This window comes from Bactrocera neohumeralis, chromosome 4 (assembly GCF_024586455.1).
Source record: "Bactrocera neohumeralis isolate Rockhampton chromosome 4, APGP_CSIRO_Bneo_wtdbg2-racon-allhic-juicebox.fasta_v2, whole genome shotgun sequence".
NCBI lineage: Eukaryota > Metazoa > Arthropoda > Insecta > Diptera > Tephritidae > Bactrocera > Bactrocera neohumeralis.
This window is the reverse complement of record NC_065921.1, coordinates 1,353,243-1,376,254: the sequence shown is the minus strand read 5'-3', so window position 1 is coordinate 1,376,254 and position 23,012 is coordinate 1,353,243. Positions and strand designations below refer to the sequence as shown.

The window sequence follows — 23,012 nt, the reverse complement described above, 5'->3', positions numbered from 1 at the left end:
CTTCACGAATATTTGCACATAGTTTTGCTCAAGATAACGAAATACTATCTGAAGAAATTTCTCAGAGCGAACTATTATAGCTGCCGTACAAATCATGATCGATCAAAATCTAGTTCTTGTAGGGATAACTTTTGCATCTGAGCAGATATCACGAAATTTGGCATTTGTTATTGCCCAAGGCAGCGATACAATCTTTGAAAAAATTGTTCACATCGGATAGAGTACACAGCTGCCATGTGAAGGGGATTACAGCTTCGCTGCAGCCGTAGTTAAACTTTATTATTTTTTTAGTCCTATAGAGATCAAAACCTTTGGATAAGCCAATGAATTTCTTATCCCTAAAAAGAGTACAAGTTCACCAGTTGTTGGATTAAATAATTCATCAATCCAACTACATTCAGTTTTTCATAACAGCGAATCGAATTAATACTGGGCCAACCGGGTAGCATTCTCTAAAACTACTTGGTAAATATTTTAATGATTAGTCTTTATTTGGAATCACTTACATAATGATTTTTTAATTATAACAAATGGAGACATCGATGTTAGTTTTACAAAGAAAAGTAAGGTGATGTAATGAATATATAACGGTTACATGAGTATCACTTGGGAAATGAAAATGCTTACAATTAACTATTCAGTGACTACATATTGTTTCCACAAATGTTGACATCACTTTGTTTCCATGCAATATGAGAATATGCAATCTTTTATGAATATTGGAGAACTTATTACATGAAAGTAAAATATTATGTGGCATTTAGCCTATAAAATATAACTAACTCTTTTGTTTTCAGATTTAAATCTAAAGATACAAATATATTGTTTTAATGAGGCGATACTAAGGGACAAAATTAGGATGGAAATTTTAAATAATTCTTAGGACAATTAACTTTGAGGAATTATAAATTGACAACAAAAACTTTTCAGTAATTTGCATAATTTTATGTTATATATAAAACTCATAATATTAAATAAATTACCAGTACATAACTTTGTGTCTGCTTAATAATATAACAAAATTTTATTATATAAAAAATATATTTTCATTTTGAATTATTTGCTCTTTTCATTTGCTACTTCTTCCAGTTTGGCAATAACTTTTTTCAATTCCATTTCCCGTGCTATTTTAAGGTACATTGTCTTACGTACCTCGTGAAAGGACACCCATGCAGACACCTCTTTGGCCATAAGCTTTAAATGAGCCTCCAATTCTTGTGCCGTCAAACACGCACGATAACTATTTTGAATCTTTTTTATGACGATTTCCAGCATGAGCACACCCTTGCGCTCGGTAATAAAAACGTTACGCAGATGACGGGCCAATTCTGGAAGGCGTGAGTACATAGTGGCTTCCTGATCTTGTGAGGGTCGCCTTGTCATAGCATCTAGTGCTTTGGCCGCTTGCTTGGCGCGTATTTTCTCTAGCAACGATTTAGGCACACCTTTCAATAAATTAGAAGTGACATCATTTCCAGTGACAACTGGGTTTTGGTAAGCCTCAGCGGGTGCAGGAGTTGTTTTAATTGCAGAAGTTTCAGTTGTCACTGTAGCCAGAGCTGCGGATTTGATAGTTGTCGCCAAACGATCTTTACTTTCATGTGTGGTGCCTTTTGTGTCAGTCGTAGAGGTGACTTTAGAGGCATTATTTGCATTCTCTTCTGCCACTCGTGTTGCTTCCATCTTAGCTTCGTAACGTTCTAGTGCTCGCTCCATTGGTGTTGCACAGTTGAAAAGATTACGTGCTGTAGACAATATATCGCGCGCCGACGAATACTTCTCCACATTCGGTGGCTGCGGCAAATGAGCGCATTCAATTTCTGGACAGTTTTCTAGTTCAAAATCCGGATGCCAACGCGTCACTTTTGACTTAGGTATGCGGATCGGCGGATCAAGTGTGTGCAAGAACTTTTCGTGCTCATTTAAAACGCGTTGTAACATAGTATTTGTAAAACGCTGCAAACGGTCAGTCATAACTTGCGGATTCATTACGCATGTTTGAGCCACATTCAAAATATTATCGGCAGCATCATTTTCCTCTAAAATATGACTCTTTACTTTTTCCGACGAGTTGCCGTCGACATTTGGACAAATAACTAATTGGAAATAGTCCGCCTTTGATACGGAACCATAATTGCGCATTTTCATTTGTGAAAAAATAAACGCCTCGGGATACACATGCTTAATTTGTGCCAAATGGGTTTCTGTGAAATTCTTACGCAGCATCCTTTGCACGGCCGGTTTCAATTTTTTAAACGTAATGCATTCCTTGCGATTGTGGAACATGGCGCACACGGAGTCCACTCCCTTGAATACTTCAATAAGATTACGATATTTAAATGGCAAAGGCAACTGGCCAGCTTTGCTTGACTCGGCAAGGCTCATAAAGCGCTGGTAAGCAGGTGGCACCACAACTTTTGCCGGCGAACCCTGCTTTGCGGGGCTAAAGAGGATGCGTTTCGACACATCTGTATGACGTGGTGACATAAGCTCATTTTTATCTGGTGTTGGTGGTGGTATTTTGGTGGGGGTCTTGAATGTTTTTGCCGGACTGCAATAAAAACAAAAGTATAACTTGCAGGAGAATTTCAAGTGAAAAAATAAATAAATAAATAAAATATAATCCGTAAAATATCCTCCATTCATAAATAATATATGAGATAAATTATAAAACTGAAGAAACTCATAGGTGACATAACACAACGGCAAAAAGATTGATTCAAAGATTAAAAATTGAAGTAAAAGACATAAGATTAATGCACCTATCTATCCAAGAACATTTTAATTTTTCATCATACAGAAATGCTTCTATACACAGAAGTATTTACAGCCGTTTTTACATATATTTACATGCCTTTTTTATTACATCGGGTCTGCTGTACTGTACCAGATAAATTGTATTTATGGATGTTCATTCTTAGCTACCTGACTTCACTTTTGAAGAAATTGTAAACCACGACAGCAACCGGCCGTTACAAAAACAACCCTCGATACAAGGATAAAACAATGTGAAAAACCAACAAAAAAAATTGAGCATTTGAATGTGAAAGAGATACATAAGTTAAGTCAAAGTCATGTAAGAGGAAATAAAAAGATTCTTGATATAATTTGGGTATACATTTATGTATATGCTAGCATGTAATAGCCAGGCAGTATTGCAAGAATGTAAACAAGAGTATTTCTGCTTTTATTTGCTTCCAACTGCAACGCTAAGCAAAAGAAGCATGCAAGCTACTAGGAAGAGAACAAAAAATTTAAATGTTTGACAATGACGTAGAGTAACGCCGTGAATTACATAGCTAACTGAATGACCATCAGACCGTTGGTAAATGCAGTGACAGCAGTTTAACACTCGACAGTCTTTTATACCAGTGAGAGCAGTTAAATAAAAAATAACTTATATGACCTCAATACTTTATCGGGTTATCGTTGTAGGCCACATAAAGTATGTAAAATTGGGGAACTCGATTCAATGAAGTTATATAATATAAAAAATAGGTTGGATTGGTCAGTGTTCTTAAACTTACCTAGTCAATACTTCCAATTCAATCGTATCGAATTCCTTAAGCTGAACAAGGGTTGTTGTTTTCTTTAATGGCGAGACGCTTTGACCGTCACGTATACGACGATTACGGTCTTCTTGTGCTTTACGCGTCTTTTCAAGATCTTGAATGCGTGATAGAGAAGCTTTTAATTCCTGCAATTTAGCACTGCGCGATAATTTCGTTTTTACTTCATCGAAATTTAATTCCTTCCGTACGAGACCCTTCAAGTCATCGTGCTTTAGAGGTGTAACACCAGAGCCTTTTATAATTTGTTTTGTTGGAGTTTTGAGTCCTCGTAGTACATTTGTTGCATTGTCCTTAGATGCAAAGGCATTTGCTATCTTTATGGCTGTATTAGCGCTTGGTGTTTCTTCATTCTTCTTTTGCATTTCAATAATTGGTGTTGCTTTTTTCCTTGGGGACATTGGTCCCTTTTTGATAAATTGTACTAGTTTTTGTTGTTGTAATGGAGTCTGTTCCAATTTATTTGGCTTTTTAAGCGGCACTTCGGCTGTGGGTTGAATACCAGTACGCTTAATCGTACGTCCGGATCGAGTCCGTATACCCATTGCAGCTGCTTTGATAGCGGTGATATCGTCATCATCATTTTGGATTCCTGCTACACTGGGAGTAGGAGACGGGACGGCCGATGCATTGTCATCTGTTAGTCGCTATAAATGTAAAATTTGTTAAACGTTTCCATCGTCATCAAAGAGCATATTTGGCTTTAAGAGCATGTTCAAATTACATCACACACACATAAACACGCACCCACGTATGTACAAACATACGCGTAATAAGAGAGTGTACAAATATAGGGGTGAAATGCCTTTACATACAAAATGTTCGTCTGACGATTCACTGAAGTACGCCAAAGGATATTGTCACTTTCCCAGTTAAACACATGCACAAAAACAAATATTAGTCCATTACTACTACTTACCCGACTTTTAATGGTAGCCACTTCATCCGTTGCAACTCGCTTACGCGTATTAAAAAATGAAGCAATTGATGGCTGTGACATTATGTATTTAATATATTTGTTTTATTTTATATTTAATATTCCTTTAATTATAATTTCACAAAAATGCACGTCTTCTTATCAATGGTCTTTAACACGTTAACACCATACACGTCTTTACTTTATCCCGCTCAAATTCCGACTGACACGAATTTTCCCTCCAAAAGTATTCACAGAATGAATCGAACACCACTCTTTACCAATGTGCACACAAGTTGTAAGCGTGTGTGTGTGAGTACTGCATGTTACTCGTAGTCATTCAACTGAGCATACGATGTACTTATTAAATTTAAGTTATTATCCTATTACTTATTCAATAACTTTACTACCCATCATTATTAGATATGTGCGTCCATTTAGAAAACTTCATTATTTTCTGCTATAATGAACCTCAATAAACTGCTATACTAGTAGTAGTATTTGGCGCGCAATTTCTTCCCCTTCGCGCGCTTTTGTTTTGGGAAATTTTTTACCAGATTCATTTGGTGGTACACTATTCTCGGTTACATGCTGTTTCACTCTATCGTAATCTATTCGCGCGAAATGTCAATTTGATATCAGCTGTTTTATGAATTTATGTTGGACTCTCTCATTCCTTTGTTCGGCTGTCTATTCAATAATGTTTGCAAAAAAATAAATAAAAAACGATCCTACAAAATATTGCGCATCAGCCACCAATTAAAACATAAATATAATTTTATTGCCTCCATATAATCTTGGATAATTAAACGTAATTTTCATCGCACAACTTCTAAAAGTAAACTTAGTAGAAGAGAAAAACGGCGTTCTTTGCTTTGTATAGAGTACTTGATCAAACTTGGACTTTATCGCCAAATACTAAAGCACAGAGTTGCTTTTATTATATTCCCCACTATGCCATGGTTACCAGAACATTTGTTTATTCTCCAGTTCTTATATTCAAAGTTAATTGTATCCTTACGGTCGGATACAATGTAAAAAGCTTAAAATATTTTCAAAAATATCGAAGTGTCAGTGGTCCAAACACAAACAGAAGTCATATTCATAATTATGACAAAATTTTTAACATACTTATGAGCATATATATTCTTGTACTTGCTTTATCTTCCACTATAGCGCTGGTATATTTGAATATATAATATTTATCACATTTATATTCCGTTTTTCTTTATATCAACTAGAAGATGCTACAAACAAATTATTTTTTTAACACTTAGTGAATAACGCTTATTGCTTCCGAAATTTTTTGTTTATGAAATTGCAACTCTGATGGTAAAGCAGCGATTCCAACCACATGTTTAAATGAACTTGGGTGAGAAGCAGAGAACATTCTCTGTAATAAGTGAAAATAGTTCTAGATGGAGCAAAGTTTTGATTGGTTTTTCTTTCATCGCATTTCCTAAGAAATGTAAGTGTAGTCATTAGAAAGATCAGAATATTTCACAATTGTTACAGGTGGAAGCTTCCTCATGATAGTAACAGTTGTATTGAAAAAATATGCGAAACATTGCAAAAGCACGGACGAATGTAGTTGGCAATGCAAGTTCTTTGACATACTTGTCGCTTGACGACATTCGCAAACGTATGGCTATCGAATTTGCGAAAACGAAATAGACTATGTTGTAGTTGAAATTTTGGGTAGTTTGACTTTGGGTTAGAGAAAGATAGAATGAATGATCTAATTGGAAGTTCTATATAAAATTTTGTTCGGTTGCGTTTTTTGTTTAATTTCTTTTTCTACCACGAAAAAAACTTGAGCGGAGAAAATCTTTTCAAGTTTAGTAAAAATTTTGATAGTTTAATTTTCAAGCTAGGAAATTTGTGAAAAATTGTCACAGTGAAAAATCTTTGAATGAATTTTCGAGTAGGCGGTGGACGTACTTCTAAAAGAAGAGACGAAACCTAGCCAAATTTATAACGAAGAAAAAATCTTACCAACTTTTCTTTTTCAACAATTTCTATAGTGCGACCAAGGAAGTGGTGTGGCTGAAATAAAGAAAGAAAAATACAATACGAAGACAAAAATTCAATATTTCAATAGAAGAAGACGTTTTCTCAAAACATTAAAACTATTCGAGAAAAAGAACTATTATCCATTTAGCATATTTGTAGCAGCTGGAGCGATATTGACCAAAAACAGTTTGCTATCATTCTGCAGCATCTCAAATAAGGGTAACAAAAACAACAGCTGTCTTAACGATAAAAGTAGCGGCTGCTAGCTTAAAGACCATTGAAATGAACACAAAGGCTGACGTCAACAGGCGAGTTCTGGCTATACAAGCCAAGAAGAAACGGCATAAGCCCAACAAGAAGCGTGGTAAACAGAATGGCGTGGCTGGTGGTTCCGGTAGTGGTGTTGGTCAGACACCGGGAAATTCTAATAATAGCAACGCAAGTGGTGCTCCACCAACATCTCCTATTTCGCCTGAAGGTGAAATCACTGCGAAAATGTCTAAATCATTTAGTGGAGCCCCATCCACAAGTGGCACAGGTTCATTAGCTACTAATACGCCAGCTACAGGGTCTACCAATAACTTAGACGATAGTGCACACCTGAGAAGTTCGGTGAATAACGTCAGTGGTGGCGGTGGCGGTGGCGCTAGTGGAGGAGGTAAAAAGTACTCTTCTAACTATCAGCAGCAGTTGTTGCCGCAGCAGCAACAACAGCAACAGCAAAAATGTATGAACAATTTCCATGTGCAGCAACAGTTTCAGAATATACAACAGCATCAATATGACGATCCTCAGAATCAACAACAGCAACAGCAACAATACCAATACCCGCCACGCAGTTCATCGAACGATTCGGAAGATTCCGAATTGAATAGTGAAAATGAGGAGCAAGAATTGAAGGAAGACTACTGCAAAGGGGGCTATCATCCTGTGAATATTGGCGACTTGTTTCAAGGTAAATGTTAGAAATAATAAGATGAAACAAAAGAGAATTGTTGCTAAATACACGGCAGGTTTTGTTATCAGTGTTATGTAGCAACAAATACTGCATACCTATGTATGATTGTAAATATGTACATATGTATATTTGTTTTTCTTTAAGTTTAGTGAGCCAAGAAATATGTATTTAGGATTTCGTTTATTGTGCATGCATATGTACATATGTATGTGTGTATGTATGCATGCCTTTTTCAGATACTCATTCCTGGCATGTGCACGTTTTTTTAGTTAGTACTCAAAAACAATTGGTTTGGTTTTATCCTAACTTATTATCATTGTTTTTGTGATTAGGCCGAGAAGCAACAAGGAAGTGCAAAAACATCAATAAAATGTGTTCATGGTTATTTTTTCCTCGCTGTATACTTTTGCATAAAAAGTACATTTTTATGTTGTAACCACACCCGCATACTTTATATATGTATATTGTTATTATTTTGCATCTTCTTTTCATTTTAATATTACATATGTATGTACATATATACATATCTGTATATCTACATACATATATTGCAATTAGTTTTTACTTGGAACGCATTTCGTAGTCGACTTAATCAGTTGGCAATCCTTGATCAGGTAAAAATGCGTTTAGTTGCGGTTACATCGACCGACTGTCGTAAAAACGGCTGTTTTGTGAGTTAGCCATTTTTTAATAGATATCGCTTCCAAGCCTATTATCTCATGACTAAACACCGAAAAGACTTAAAAACTCTATAACGGTTTTGTGTGATATTAAATAGTTAGGCAGTGTTTGCAAATACACAAAGTTTAAGTTTATAATAGCGCTATTAAAAATATTTTATATAAAAAGAAAACATTAAATGCTACTAGAAGTCAAAGAAATTTAATATTGATTTTCCACTACAGCACAATAGTCAATCGAGTAGTGTGACAGTTCAGACAAAAATTCGAAATTTGCAATTTGTCGAGTTAATTAAATTTGTGCAATTTCTCAAAAATACAACTATAGTTTATTGTGTCGTCTGTCCAGTGTAGTATATTGGTTAGTCGTTGGTGGCAAGCCAACGAAACCGCACCATTAAGGCCACTTGAAAGAGAGCGGGAGGACTGAAGTGGATGGTGATGAGCCCATTGTACTAATATATTCACAAAGTGACATTGAAATGAGCTGCCACAAATCAGCCCCGTCTCATTGGATATATGTATAAGTATATTCTTTAATATAATTGTACTTGTTCGCACAACCACAACTGCAACATGGTGTAAAAAAAAATCAAGTAGAGTGACATATAGTATACAATTAAAATGGACAAATAAAATAAGCTGGAACCGGGTATGGCATGAATATATTTAACGGTGCCGCAGTAGTATTGCTTACTGTCTAGAATTTTTTGAAAGAATGTAAAGCCGATTACAACGGAATGAATTTACTGCCGGATTGCACTGGTTTCTATGATCTTGTCTATTTACTAGGTGCATTCAAGTATTTTTCGTTGTTTTTTGTTTTTAGCTTTGTGAATCATATAATGATAGTATGGGTGCATCTGTTTTGGCGTCATAAAACAAAGCTGGTTATTTTCTATAAACAAATCAATACTTACATATGTGTGTACATTATTATTTGCTATTTTGCCGTGATTTTTATACCGTTAAATATTGTTTGTTGCTTTAGAACAATCAAATAAGAAATATAAAAGCGCGGAATGAAAATGCTTTTTGTTGCTCCGAAACTAATGTTGAGGGTTTGTCCTTGGGTCATATAATAATATAATTTTTAAATAAGAGAAAAATAAAAAATAAATTAAATGTTGACATTGTTTACTTATTCTATATTTTTATAGGACGTTATCATGTTGTTCGTAAATTAGGATGGGGCCATTTCTCCACCGTATGGCTGTGCTGGGATTTGCAGGAGAAACGTTACGTGGCCATAAAAATTGTAAAATCAGCTCATCATTTTGCCGAGACGGCGAAAGACGAAATTAAGATACTCAAATCGGTGCGCGATTCGGAACCAAGCAATCCGCGTCGCCAGAAGACTGTGCAGCTGCTAGATGACTTCAAGATCACTGGCGTAAATGGCACACACATTTGCATGGTGTTCGAGGTGCTTGGCGACAATTTGCTAAAACTTATACGTAAATCCAATTACCGCGGCATACCCATTGAAAATGTTAAGTCGATCACACGCCAAGTTTTGGAGGGTCTGGACTACTTGCACTCCTGTTGCAAGATTATTCACACCGACATTAAGCCGGAGAATGTGCTGCTTTGTGTCGATGAACAGTATGTGCGTTCGTTGGCTAACGAAGCTACCGAACTGTATGTCATGAATTATAAAATGTTCCCATCGTTTGTTAGTCGGGCTCCCAAAGAATATCGCGAACCGCAAATTACCGGCAAGATGAGTAAAAACAAGAAAAAGAAACTAAAGAAAAAGGCAAAAAAACGTTTGGAGTTGTTTAAAAAGCAATGGGATTACCTGGAACAGAGTGGCGGTGGCGTACCGGAGGGCGGGGAAGCGCCAGTAGCGGCTGATGATGGAACCTTGTTGCTCAATGATGGCTTTGGCGATGGCAACAATGAGCAGCGTGCGCGCTTGAAAGGCGGTAAATTGGTTAATGGCGATGTCACTGACCCAGACGACGGTCATGATGATGATGAAGATGGCGATGACGAAGATGCAGAACATGTCATTGCAGAAGACAATGACGCAGATGGCGATGCAGATGACGACGATGAAGAGGAACAGCTGCTAGGCCGCGTCAGCAACAACTCAAATACGAATTCGCCACGAAAACAGCATAAGCAGACGGCTGTTCACAATGCAACCGAACAAGTCATCACAAACAGCATTCCTGGCGAGAAGAAGAAAAAAAAGAAGAAAAATAAGAGTGAGTACTACACTTAATTTATATATATTATTCTTTTATTATTAAATGTTTTTTTGTTTTTTTTTAATTGAAGAAAACTTAGGGCAACAGCAACAACATCAAAAGGAAAAAGAAAACCAACAACAGCAAAATGATAACAAATCATCATCGAGCAGTGATAGCCACACCATTAAAGACGAGTTGAATGACTCAGGTAGCTCTTCGCCGACCCTCAAAGGACAATCAGCAAACAAGAAAAACGCAGCGACTAAAAATGCCTCCGCAAAGGCATCGAAAAAGCAAAACAACAACATAAAGAACAACAACAATACCAACACGTCGAATACGAATCTTACACCTCACATTAAACAAAATGCCAATAATAATGAGAAAATTGTTAATTGCACAGTGACAGCAGCTGCCCCACAGCAATCCAAATCCGAGCCGGTAATATATGCGCCTGCATTAGCTTCACCTCCGGCTGTAAAGCCAATCCCTCGCAAGGATCCCGCTCTGGAACCGTGCAAGTTCGATGTTAAAATCGCCGATCTAGGCAATGCCTGTTGGGTTGACAAACACTTTACTGAGGACATACAGACTCGTCAGTATCGCTCGTTAGAAGTAATACTGGGTGCCGGCTATGATACATCAGCGGATATTTGGAGTACCGCATGTATGGCTTTTGAGTTGGCCACTGGCGACTACCTATTCGAGCCCCATTCGGGCGAGAATTACTCACGCGATGAGGATCACATTGCACATATTATCGAATTATTGGGTCCGATACCCCATAATATAATCTTACGCGGGGCGTATGCATCGCAAGCATTCAACCGTAAAGGTGAGCTGCGCAACATCACCGGCTTGAAGCCATGGGGTTTGGTGGACGTACTATCGGAAAAGTACGAATGGCCACGCGACGATGCAGAGGCCTTTGCTGATTTTCTCATACCAATGTTGGTATTTGATCGGACGAAGCGTGCAACGGCTGCGGATTGCCTGAAGCATCCGTGGCTGAGATAAAATACAATGATTTGCTGTTGCGCGCATGCGCCAGCACCAAGCGTAACACCACCACCACCAGAGCCGGCATTGCCCTCGCCGCTAGCGCCATCTGCAACACTAATTTCACTGTCCCTGTCGCCGTCACCATCACCGTCAAATGTGATGCATTCCACGCACCTAACTTCCCGCAATGCCGGAAGTGGCATGTTGGCGGTAGCGGCCATGGCCGAACTGGATGTGGTCCAGTGCACATCGCTACGCAAACCATTGGCGGCCACAAAAACCACTTCGCTGCCATTGCCATTACTGTCGCATAAGCGCACCACGCGTTCGGTGTCGGGTGGTGCAGTGACACCCTCGTCGTCGGCGGCTGCTTCGGCAGTTGGCCAAACACTGTGCTGGCGCAACACGCTCCGGCGCATGTTTCAGCGCAAGTGACGTTGGCTGCAGCGTGCGCGACGGCGACGCCAACGTGAGCGCGCACTTTGGCATTGCCGTTGGCGTGGGCGTGGCAAGCGGCGTCGTGTGGTGGTGTTGGCGTTGGCGCACGCGCGCCATTATTGATAGACGTTTAGATTTGGATTGAATATTTATTAAAACAAAAAAAAACACTAATAACAATAATAATAATTTAAAATATTAAAAATAATATGAAAGAGGCGTAAATTAGCAAACGATGCACATTATATGGAGTAATAAGGACGTTTCGTAGGCGGTGTTGACGCAGTAGCCGATGCAGCATAACGGGCACAATAGCAGAAAGAAATTAATCACAGCAGCATAACAACAACAAATTACATAGAAGAAAATAAATCAAAAAGCATGTCCTCTGGTAGTTTTTATTTTTATTTATCATTATAATGTTTTTATTACTGTGCAATTCGCTTCTATATATACATAATTATTTTACTTATGAAACGGAAACCAGAAACAGAAGTAAACACTTTGTATCTTATTTAATTTAAGACGATTTGCTATTATTTTGCAAATTATTAATATTTTCTTAGAAGAGTGGTTGGCTAGAGCATAGACCATTGGACAAATGGAGATTCACAGGCAATTTCGGACAAAAATTAAACAAGATATCCATTATATAAAAAACGCTTTGACGCAGAGAAATACGGTGTTCGATAAATACTTGATATGCTTATAAATCGTTATACAAATCAAAGAAAAATTATTTTTGACGTACATTTTTTTATTTAATCTTTGTTTTTATTGAAATTTTGTGCTGTTATTCTTTATCCAAGCGCTCTTATTTTCATTGTTGTTCACGTTTTTGTGAGAAAAGCATTCCCTTTGGCTTCAAAAATTGCAATTGACTTTTTAATAAGATTCATTAGGAGCTGAAAATTTTTAAACAATAAATTTCTATATTATAAAATATGCAAAATTGTTATCGCTATTATCAATTGGAAACTTGTTTAAAAAACGGAGAGCAATTTAATAACGAAAGATACGAGCATTTACGAGGACGAGGTGGATTCTTCAAACTCATGTGTGCTAAAAAAGTACTAGAGAATGATTAAATTATTAACATGAAAGTTTGAAAAAAAGCAAATTACAATTCGTTGGTTTTCAGGCACAATGTTTTCATTTGCAAGTAATACATTTAAAATATAATGTACTAAGAAATAAATACAATTTGTAAAATGAATAGAAATTGTGTCAAATTATGGCAAACAAGTTTTTAGTTAACATTCTACAAAAACTTACAAAAATGTAAAAGTTGCAGTGAGTTTTGAAAATGTATTACTGTTTATTTCGAAGTATGACATTTGTTTTGGTAATCGTTATAATTCTCCAAATCGTGATACTAAATAAAAAAAATCATAAGTTAATTTGAAGACAAAATATACAAGAATTTTGGTTTGAAATGTATTAACAATTCCAGTAAATGAGAAAACGAAAATCGTGTAACTTGTTATTAACAATAATTCCACAAGATACGAAGCATGAAAATTATGTAGTGCAAAAACACCGAACATTTATTTTTTTTGAACAGAATCGATCCACTCTAACTGAATTTCTTACAATTGACTAAGAAATTTAAGAATAACAAAATTCTTTCGCTTTACTTTTTTTTTAATTTTATTTTGTGTAACCCGAACAAAATCTTAATGAGTGAACATGTACGAAGATGAGCGTCGTTCAATATTCATGTGCATATTCTGAACAAAAACAACAGGAACCGGAAAACTGTTAACTGTTAATCGTAAGCTTTATGTGAATTACTTTATTTAAAATTTACTGTAATATTAAATGCAGAATGAGTTATACATATATGTATGTATTTTAATTTGGTAACAATAATATCAGTAATCAGAAACAATTTTGAATTCATTGGATTTAGAAGTTCAAACTGTCCGATTGCAAAAAATATCTTGTAGATAAGTTTCTGTTTGCGCTTCCAGTTCCAAACCATTCGAAGAAATTACATGAACTAAAACTAAGCGAAACGCCTCAAACCTTAGCGCAGTATTCATAAAATGGCAAGTGCTGTGCGCACTCATGCGGGCGTATACAAGATTGTTGAAAATGAGAGGTAAAACGGCGACTTTGAGATTAGAATGTAAAAAATGTTAACGGTATTTTAAATAAGAAAATACTGGCAAATATATTCGCAAAAAATAAATACATGCAATCATAAGGCAAAATGGTCCGGAAATTCATCCATAAATATATGTACATCAATGCAAAATAAAAAAGTAAACAATCATACATATATACATATGTAATTATGAAATGTCGTAGTGTTATTTAGTGTTAGTGTTGAATTATAAACGAAAAGATGTCCAATTGGCAAGCGTGGAAAGCGTTGCCGGCGGGCTGCTGAACAAATGAAAATCATTAAATCTGTGTGTAGTTGTTAAAAACAGTTTGAAAACAGTTGTGCGATGAATAAATATATATATATATATATATATATAGAGGTATACATACATATGTATCACGACATCAATTCAAATCCATATAGTTTGTAAAACGGCGCGGACCCTAATGTTAAACATTAGTAAGAAGAATAAATATAAATAAGAATACATCTATACAAGTAGTTAATTATGTGACAATTGATAATGATTACGAAGTCAGGTGCTGCTAATTATTTCCAAGTGAATGCCAACAATATTCGCTTCGAATCCGAGCTAAGCCCCCCTTTTGTACTTGAATTCTACTTCCTTTGCCAAAACAAGTGGAGACGTGCTCAACTTTCAAAGGGAGCAAATAGCTGAGATGCTTCGATGTGGAAAAATTAAACAAAATCGCAGCACATGAAGCCGAGAAGCCATATGCATTTAGGATTTCCTCTCTAAATAGGCGCTCAAAAACGTATGTCTGTAGAGAAATTGCATAAAAAGAGATACCGAACAATAACAACATAACAACTTAAATTTCAGACCTTCACCTTTTTCATTGTGACAGCTGATTGACTTTTCCTTAGAAAGCTACTCCTGAACTTGCATATAAAGTAGCAAGAAGTAGAATTTCAGAATATTATCTAACTTCCTTCAAGAGTACCGTTCCTTTAACCCTTGCGTAACGTGTCTGAAAAATGTTGCTAGCGATTCTTCGGCGTAGTTTGAAACCGTTAGATTGGTACATATAGTACATATGTTTACTCACAAAGCAAACATGAATAAAATAAAAATAATTTAAATTGTTTTGATGCGTGAAAACAAAAAAAGAATATATACATATAATATGTAGATTCTTAGTAGAATTGGATAATAATGCCATTTATACTTCTTAATTAACTAAGAAACATAGCGTATTGAGCTTATTGAGGAAATCTAACGAAGTATCAAAAACAATCATTCACGGTTTTAAAAGGATAAGGGCCACAAAGAGTCTTTAAACAAAATCAAAACACTTATAATAACGAATAAAACATAATAGCAGAAGCCAAAAGTAAACCTATGCATAAATATGCATAAAAATACCGGAATTCAAATTCCGACCTCGGTAAACAAAATTGAACAAAATATGTATATTTTTTTTTGCAGAAATTAAGTTTGAGTTCGAAAAATACTTTTAGAAACCAAATATTCCGATAAGGACCCAAATATTGCATACACCATTAATAAGCTGGTGCACTTGGCTCCTTCTATACGTATTTTTCCCCAGGACCTAGTTTCAAAATAAACTAAAAGTATAGTCACCCTTGAATACTATACTCATGTGGCGATACCCAAACATATCTGTATATATTATATACGATACATGTGAGCTCTCTACTAAGCGTGGTGAACTAGGCCACAGGACAATTTGTTTTCTTTTACTGACTGTTTGAGGTTATGTTTGGAGAATTACTGCTTTTTCAGAACTACCACAACCTACATACATAAAGCCTAATCGGAATATTACTTTTCCTCAAGACAATGCACCGATGCGACTAAGACCTCTATGTGGACCAATTTTTGTATATCTTTTATCAGAAGCATTGCAAATGCAAGCCAATATTACCCATAATTTTTAGCGAGAAGATAAAATATATTGGTTTGTTTGACCAAAGCGACTTTTCGTTCTCATAACGGTTAAAAATAAACGATGATAATTATGTATAATCGTATGTAAGCATTGTATTTGTATGTATTAGCCAAGTGGCCTTACGAATTTGATTTGAATACACCAACACAACTGCACAGCCACTTTAATACAAGAATAATAAGAAAATCAGCAATCGAAAAGAAAATATACTCGAATCTTTTGACTTTGTTATTGTATTTAACTGCGTATCTGCGAGCGACGCAGCGAATTCATCTTGAAACCTAACGGATAATCGCAACAAATGCTTTAAGTGGTATTAGAAGATGTTACTTTACAATCGCATAGAGTATCTAAACTGCGGTTCCCCAATTAAGTATTTACATACATACATACTTACATACATATTTATGTATAGTAACTTAGGTGTTAAGCTGGTTTAATATATCAAATGTAATAACGGTCCAACATTACAAAACAAAAGAAAAACATTTAAAATAGCAAGTGAAGGTATAACGGGAAATGTAGCAACCTTCCAAGCATTTAATTAGAAAATGACAACACTTTATCCAAGTAAGCATCGTAAGAAAGTAAACAGAATGAAGTAAGTAGATAAATAATAATTGAATAAATTAGATAACTCTAGGAAAACCATGCTTATAAAATATAAAAATAAAAAATATAAATATGAAAGTAAAAATCAGGAAATAAGCGCAGCGCTTATGGCTGAAAATAATAACAGTGGCATTTTAGCTAATTTATTTGCCTATAAAATGTAAGATAACAGACGATAAAGCAACAATACCTACACAAATGTAACCCCTAAGAGGGAGAGAATATAAATTATTAAGCCATGTGACCGCATACCTACATGCATACAAACATACATATAAATGGATATGTAAATCTATGAAATTGCAGATGAAAATAAAAAACTCCAATCGGCTGAGTAGTGTTAAAGATATCGAAATTGGGAACACACACATACACACAAGCACACAAATAATAACGAATGGATTCGGTCAAATATCACATAGCAACAAGTTAAAGGTAAAAAAGTAAATGCACCATTAAACAATGTTAAGAATCGGGAGAGTTTGAGAAAATTGTCACAGTGTCATAGTTGAGAGCATTCAGATTATAAACAACACTAACCCAATAAAGTAAATAATTAAACTTAAAATATTTGTATCTGATTCTTAGTCAGCAGGGGGATAGCTGGCTTTGTAAGGAGCTAAAACAAATGTCCGGTTCATGATTCTGGCCATTGTGTATTATTAATAGGCTGATATTAGGTCATATGGCTCAAACCAGCACCAGGTGAGTACTCCGTGCACTCTCTGTGAGTCTATGAAGATTCCGTGGTAGCCAAAAATGTCTTTTAATTCGCTGAACTATGTCAATATCGTCGTATATCTCATACAGCTCAATGCAAAGGGCCATAAATCTACCGCAGAACTTTTCTCAAGCAAGCCGAAAATGCAGCGTTTGTTACCAGGCCTTTTTGGAGGGCCGGCAAAAGGTCGCTGATGAATGAGCAAATCCAAAGTGAAAACGATGCTCATTGTCTTTTTTGACATCAAAGGCATCGTCCACCATGAATTTGTTCCTCCTGGACAAACCATCAACGCCAAGTTTTACGTGGAAGTCCTCAAGAGACTCAAACGAAGGGCCCATCGGGTTCGACAAAACATCGCAGCCGATTGGAAGTAGCACCACGACAACGGCTCTCAAGGCTATTCCGGAGAACGCCTTCCGTGACGCCTTCAATGCTTGGAAATTTATTTGGAATGAAATCCAGCAATTTTCAACCGATAGTGTTGAAATAGCAAATGCAACTAATAAATTGTACTTTTTCAAGTAATAACAAATAACATTTGAGTTGAACGAAAGCTTGGTATTTACATACGATAAATATATACATACATATATTATATATTATTGCATCAATTGTGTGAATATAAATGTGTTTTGTGCAAAAATGCATTGCACTTCACACATCGGTTCGTGCGACGAGTAGGATGAGTTTGCTGACAGCTGCTCAGGCGCTTTAAGTTCACCATTATCCACCGCCCTTGACTCCCTTTTCAAGTAGCCACTCAAATATTGTGCATGCTTTGTTTCCTCTAATAGTTTATGCTGTTCAGCTTTCGAATTACTTTTGCAGTGACAGAATTGTGTGAAATTCATAGCACCATAGATTCTGGTAGCACTTTGCTTTGCATTCGACATACATATGTATAGTAAGTGCTTGCTTAACGGCTTATGCCTGATATTTCCTGTCGAGTGGTGAGGTATGGGAAACGACGTTAAGCAAATTAACTGGTAGTAGACCGTGCCAAAATAGCTTATTCAGTTGCCAATATCTAAATCATATATAGCGAAATCTGTAAAAGTGGGAGATTTGGAAGATAATAATCCCTACCAGCATTATTTTTTTCTCTTTGGCTAAGGTAGGTAGGTAGGTAGGAGTGCAGCCCTATCGGGCTCAATTAGCACTTGATGTGGCATTTTGATAAACTATTCGTAGAACCTTCTGTATCTGCTATTACGTTTCACCTTCTCTCTCAAACCATTTTGAGGTTTCGATGAAACTACTAACGCCCGATATGCTTTTGGTGGAAATCCATTCAAGGTTTGGTGCTTGGTGGACTAAGAGTGTTTTGTGTCGGATCTGTGCTAGAGCTGGGCATTCGCAGAGAAAGTGGAAGATTGTTTCCTTGTTCTCTGCTACTCCGCAGCCACGGCTGATATCGTTGTAGGGCATACTCATTTTGGATGCGTGTTCCCCAAATGGCCAGTGCCCTGTTGTAAGTCGTTGGTTCTTTTCCTGTCATATGTTGGCCATAATTGTTTAGTTATGACGCATTTTGTGATGTTTTTCCATCTGTTATTTGCAATTTGTTGAAATTGTCTATTGATCTCTCCTTTGATTGATCCTAGCGGACTTGGTATTATCTCCGCCTCGGATTCGTTGAGGAAAGCTCCTGCCTTCGCCAACTCGTCTGCTTTTTCGTTACCGAAAATGTTCCTGTGGCCGGGAACCCAGATCAAGTTTAGTTGGAGCTTGTCTTTTATTGAGCTTAGTGCTCTCTTGCAGTTGTGAACTATACTGGAATTTGTCATGGGTGAAGACAATGCCAGGAGGTCCGCCTGTCTATGCGTAAATATAGTTGCTTTATGTATATTCCCATGGTTTTCTAATAGAACTTCGCAGGCGTTTCCTATGCCTAGTACTTCTGCTTGGAAGATGCTAGCCGAGTTCGGTAGACGTATAGAGAGAGATATGCCTAAATCAGCGGAGAATACTCCCGTGCCTACTCCGCAGTCCAGTTTGGACCCGTCGGTATAGACTGAGGTGGTATCTTCCTTTACTATTAAACCTTTTCTCCATTCTCGTCTAGATGGTATCCTCACCTGGAAGTGTCTATTGAAATCCAGCTTTGAGAGAATGTAGTCTGATTTATTAATGGTGAGCTTGTTTAGGATTACACTATGTCCGTAGTTCTGCTGATTCCAACCTCCCAATTCCTTTATGCTTATCGCCGCAATAGCTGCTGTTTTGTGAATAAAGATGTCCATTGGTAGTTGATGCAGGATCACATTGAGCGCATCAGTCGGACATGACCTGATTGCACCCGCAACACCCGCACATGCTGCTCTTTGCATTCCATTTAATTTTCTAATGTTGTATTGTTTGTTTAGCGCTGGTCACCATACCAGAGCTCCATATGTAAGTATAGGTCTTATGACAGCCGTATACATCCACATGATTATACTTAGTTTGAGGCCCCAATTCTTGTTGACGATTTTCTTACAAGTATAGTAGGCCATGTATGCTTTGTTTATTCTTTTTTCTATATTTATTTTCTTTGGCTAAGAGTCCGTTATTTTACAAAACTGGTTTCATTTGTGTTTCGAGAGTTTCACAGCTGCATTAATCTTTGAATTAATATCAGAATTTTATTTTCAGAACGCAGAATGTATTGTATGGTCCATTGGAGATCAGTGAGTTTTGTTTATGGTTGTTGTCCTACCCATGTACATACCTAATTCCCTAAATCATAGTGTTTATTCTAAAAATTCGCTTTTTGGTAAACACAGAAGAAAGGTAGAAATGAAAATGAGAGTTTACTGTTGTATTCCATCTGGCCACTTTTGACACATGCGCATTACAGCATGTTCTCCAACTCGGGTGCTTGTCTTTTTCCAGCAGTTTACAGTGCATCAAAAGTATGGGTACCAGTGAATTGCAAGAAAATATTCGGAGTTCATTTTGTAGCATATAAAATCATAATTGACACTAAATAGTGACACACATTCAGTTATAATATATTCACACGCATACTTAGTATATACATATACTATACTATAATGTAATCTCATAGCAGATTTTAAAATTCGGTTAGGTTAGATGGTCAGATAGACATGCGTAACATCGCCATGGCATTTCATCTCTCTTCTTCTCCTGACTTAGATCTCTCTAATTTCAATATTACAGTTTCTAAAATGGACTTTAGAAATAGCTCATCTTCTTAAGAAAGTGTACTATAGTATTTTGTAAAATTAAGTACTCCCAGATTTGAAAAATTTTGTATAATGAAGAAGAGTACTATTTACAAGGATTTGTGCACGGTTACTAATTTTGGATTTGGTCCGACTAAAAGCCCTTAAATAGTAGTATTTTAAAAAATCAAACACTTAGTTTCAGTATGTACGGTGTTTAATATTTTCGATACTCAATAAAAACCACAAAACAAAAAAGGATTAACACCCATAGATCGATGGAACTAGAAAATATTAGAATTTTTAAAATTAAATTTTTGAATGCTTCAAATCCTTAAAACCCAAAATTTCACGATTTTTACGTCTAGTTTTTTATGAAAAAAAAAACGGTTCAACATTTTCAAAAATCTTAGTACGAGCGATACCAAATATGTGCTAAATACACCATAAACATTTTAAACCAATCGATGGAACCGTTTTCGAGAAATCGTGGATCCCAGTTTAAAAATTTCGGAAATTACTTTCAGCACATTCTACGAATGCTCTAGATCGGTTTGTTTTGCATAAATCGATAAGGCGATTTTTGAAACCGACACACGGGATGACCTCCTTAATCTCTATAATAAGCATCCGTGTTTGGTGCGAGACTCTATACGTCAACAATGTATTTACATAAAGTAAAAATAAGATATAACGTTAACTTCGGTTGCTTCGAAGCTTTAATACTCTTCACAAATAAAAACATACAAAAACTAGATTTTTATCGATCATTTTGTAGACCTTTAAAGACAAAAATTTGTAATGAGTCTTGAACTTTTCTAGAATCTGAACCTCAAAAGGTTTGAATATGAAGATTTGATTTTCAAGTCGCCAAATTCTGACTGTCTAACTAGAATGGCAGTCCCAACCTGCTTGCTTCCACTGACACCGTTGGGGATATTTGTATATTCGCATGTTGCACAGTAGCAATGCAAAGGGGATCAGCTTCCTATACGCTGTAAACAGCAGCGCGTGGAGCGTAACACGGATACGAAGGTATTTATATACATGTGTATATTTAATGTGCGCTTTGAGTAAGTCATACTGAGGAGGGAGTGTGGATTTCATTAAAGCATTAAATTATTTATGAAATGTGAAGTGCATGTGTCGTCCAAGTCGGAATTACTGGCATACAAATGGATTCACATAGACATCTGGCATAGCAAGAGTTCTTAAAGCACTACATACCTAACTGGGACGAAGTAGGAGGCTAACAAGTAACGAATAGGAAGAACATGGAAATTTGGGGGCAGACACACAGTGCCACTGAAGGAGGGTGAGGAGTCGCTGTGTTATTACCTAAAGGAGAAAAAAAGACAAACAAAAAATGTGTTGGGGCAAATTTTATTAGCATTAATGTATTAAATACATAAAACATAGGTGAAATTATGTAAATCGGTTTGAAGTTGACGAAGAAAATACATTATTCATGGGAACTGAGAGGTTTATTGGTGAAATATATTTATGTAATTTGAATTAAAATAGAACTGACATCGAGCTCCGCCGAACCTCTTAGATCCCTCTGTCCATTTGCTGATCGAAGTTTTTCTGTTCTTGTTTGTTTTTGTGTGTGCGTGCGAGAAAGAGGCAGTACCCAGTAAACTATGCCTTGAAATCATTTTGATTCTCACTTCCACTAAGTTCAGGAATTTGAATATCAACGTCCCTATCATTTTCAACAGGTTGGTGGTGTTTTATTGTTCTTCTTGTGTTTTTACACTCTTTCAATTAAAAATTACTCATACAAATATTTTCATAGACTCAATCCTCAAAGTCCGAATTTTTCTTTTTAGTTCTCTACACCATCTCAATGGTCTGGCCTGCTTAGGCTACATCAGCTTTACTCAAAAATTTTACTTTGATTCAATACATTCCAAATCTGTGGTCAGTAAACAATTAGATAATCCTATATGTGAAAGAAAGTGTGATTATATCAAGCTGTAGTGGCAAAAAATCTAATAATTACTGTCCGGAAATTAGAATTTTAAATTTCAAGGACTTTACCTTCGAATTGATGAATAATCCCTACGAATAGAAACACTAACTGCTAATATTTTTCAGCAACAGAGCCACCTCTCAGAAATATCCGAAGCTAAGCAGCATTTCACTACATCATTTGTATCCAAAAAGCTGTTGTTTCCTTGACGGACCTTCCGATATGAGTCTAAAGAAAGAAGCAAAAGTAATTTTGTGATTTCGATTAAACTCACATTTCACGACCTGACTTGTACTTGTACATATGTATAAAAACAAATGGGTACCAAACTATAGTCGACCCAATTAGAATTCTAGCTGTAAAAGAGTTGTAAAGAAACTTTCCAAGTTTACCATAAAAGTATAAAGTCATACTATCAAATTGTCGAGGAAGACTGGCAGCTGACAGCTGACAGCTTTTTTTGGGTAGAGTCATATGATCGTCCACACGAGTATGAGCCCAAGTAAAATTGCGGTTGTCTGTCTAAACAAAAGAAGCAACCGCAAATGGCGCTTCACATGCAACCCGCAACAATGGTGGCGACTGGCGTGGGGCAGCCACAAAGAGCATGAAATTATTTTTGATAACAACCGAAATAATTGGTCAGTTCTCGTTAAGCCAAGCGCGTCGCCATTAGCGTGGGGAGTGGGAACGATGGGGACAGACGGCGATGA

The 23,012-nt window shown here is 36.4% G+C and overlaps 2 protein-coding genes and 1 long non-coding RNA gene across 3 annotated transcripts; 1 reads left to right on the top strand and 2 right to left on the bottom strand.

The window, feature by feature from the left end:
* Positions 1-470: 470 nt before the first annotated feature.
* On the bottom strand, positions 471-5,393 carry LOC126755443 (DNA replication factor Cdt1). Its single transcript, XM_050468020.1, has 3 exons — positions 4,489-5,393; positions 3,528-4,216; positions 471-2,551 (listed from the first exon to the last, which is right to left on the bottom strand). Exons 1-3 carry the CDS (start codon positions 4,567-4,569, stop codon positions 1,057-1,059), a joined length of 2,265 nt encoding a protein of 754 aa, XP_050323977.1. The 5' UTR covers positions 4,570-5,393; the 3' UTR covers positions 471-1,056.
* Positions 5,394-5,839: 446 nt separating this feature from the next.
* On the top strand, positions 5,840-13,616 carry LOC126757451 (SRSF protein kinase 3). The gene is made up of 4 exons (XM_050471372.1): positions 5,840-5,953; positions 6,510-7,453; positions 9,297-10,349; positions 10,423-13,616. Exons 2-4 carry the CDS (start codon positions 6,781-6,783, stop codon positions 11,349-11,351), a joined length of 2,655 nt encoding a protein of 884 aa, XP_050327329.1. The 5' UTR covers positions 5,840-5,953; positions 6,510-6,780; the 3' UTR covers positions 11,352-13,616.
* An 8,075-nt stretch (positions 13,617-21,691) lies between these two features.
* Positions 21,692-22,683, bottom strand: LOC126755152 (uncharacterized). Its single transcript, XR_007666462.1, has 3 exons — positions 22,584-22,683; positions 22,368-22,527; positions 21,692-22,269 (listed from the first exon to the last, which is right to left on the bottom strand). It is a non-coding gene; the product is annotated as an uncharacterized LOC126755152 (long non-coding RNA).
* Positions 22,684-23,012: the final 329 nt, after the last annotated feature.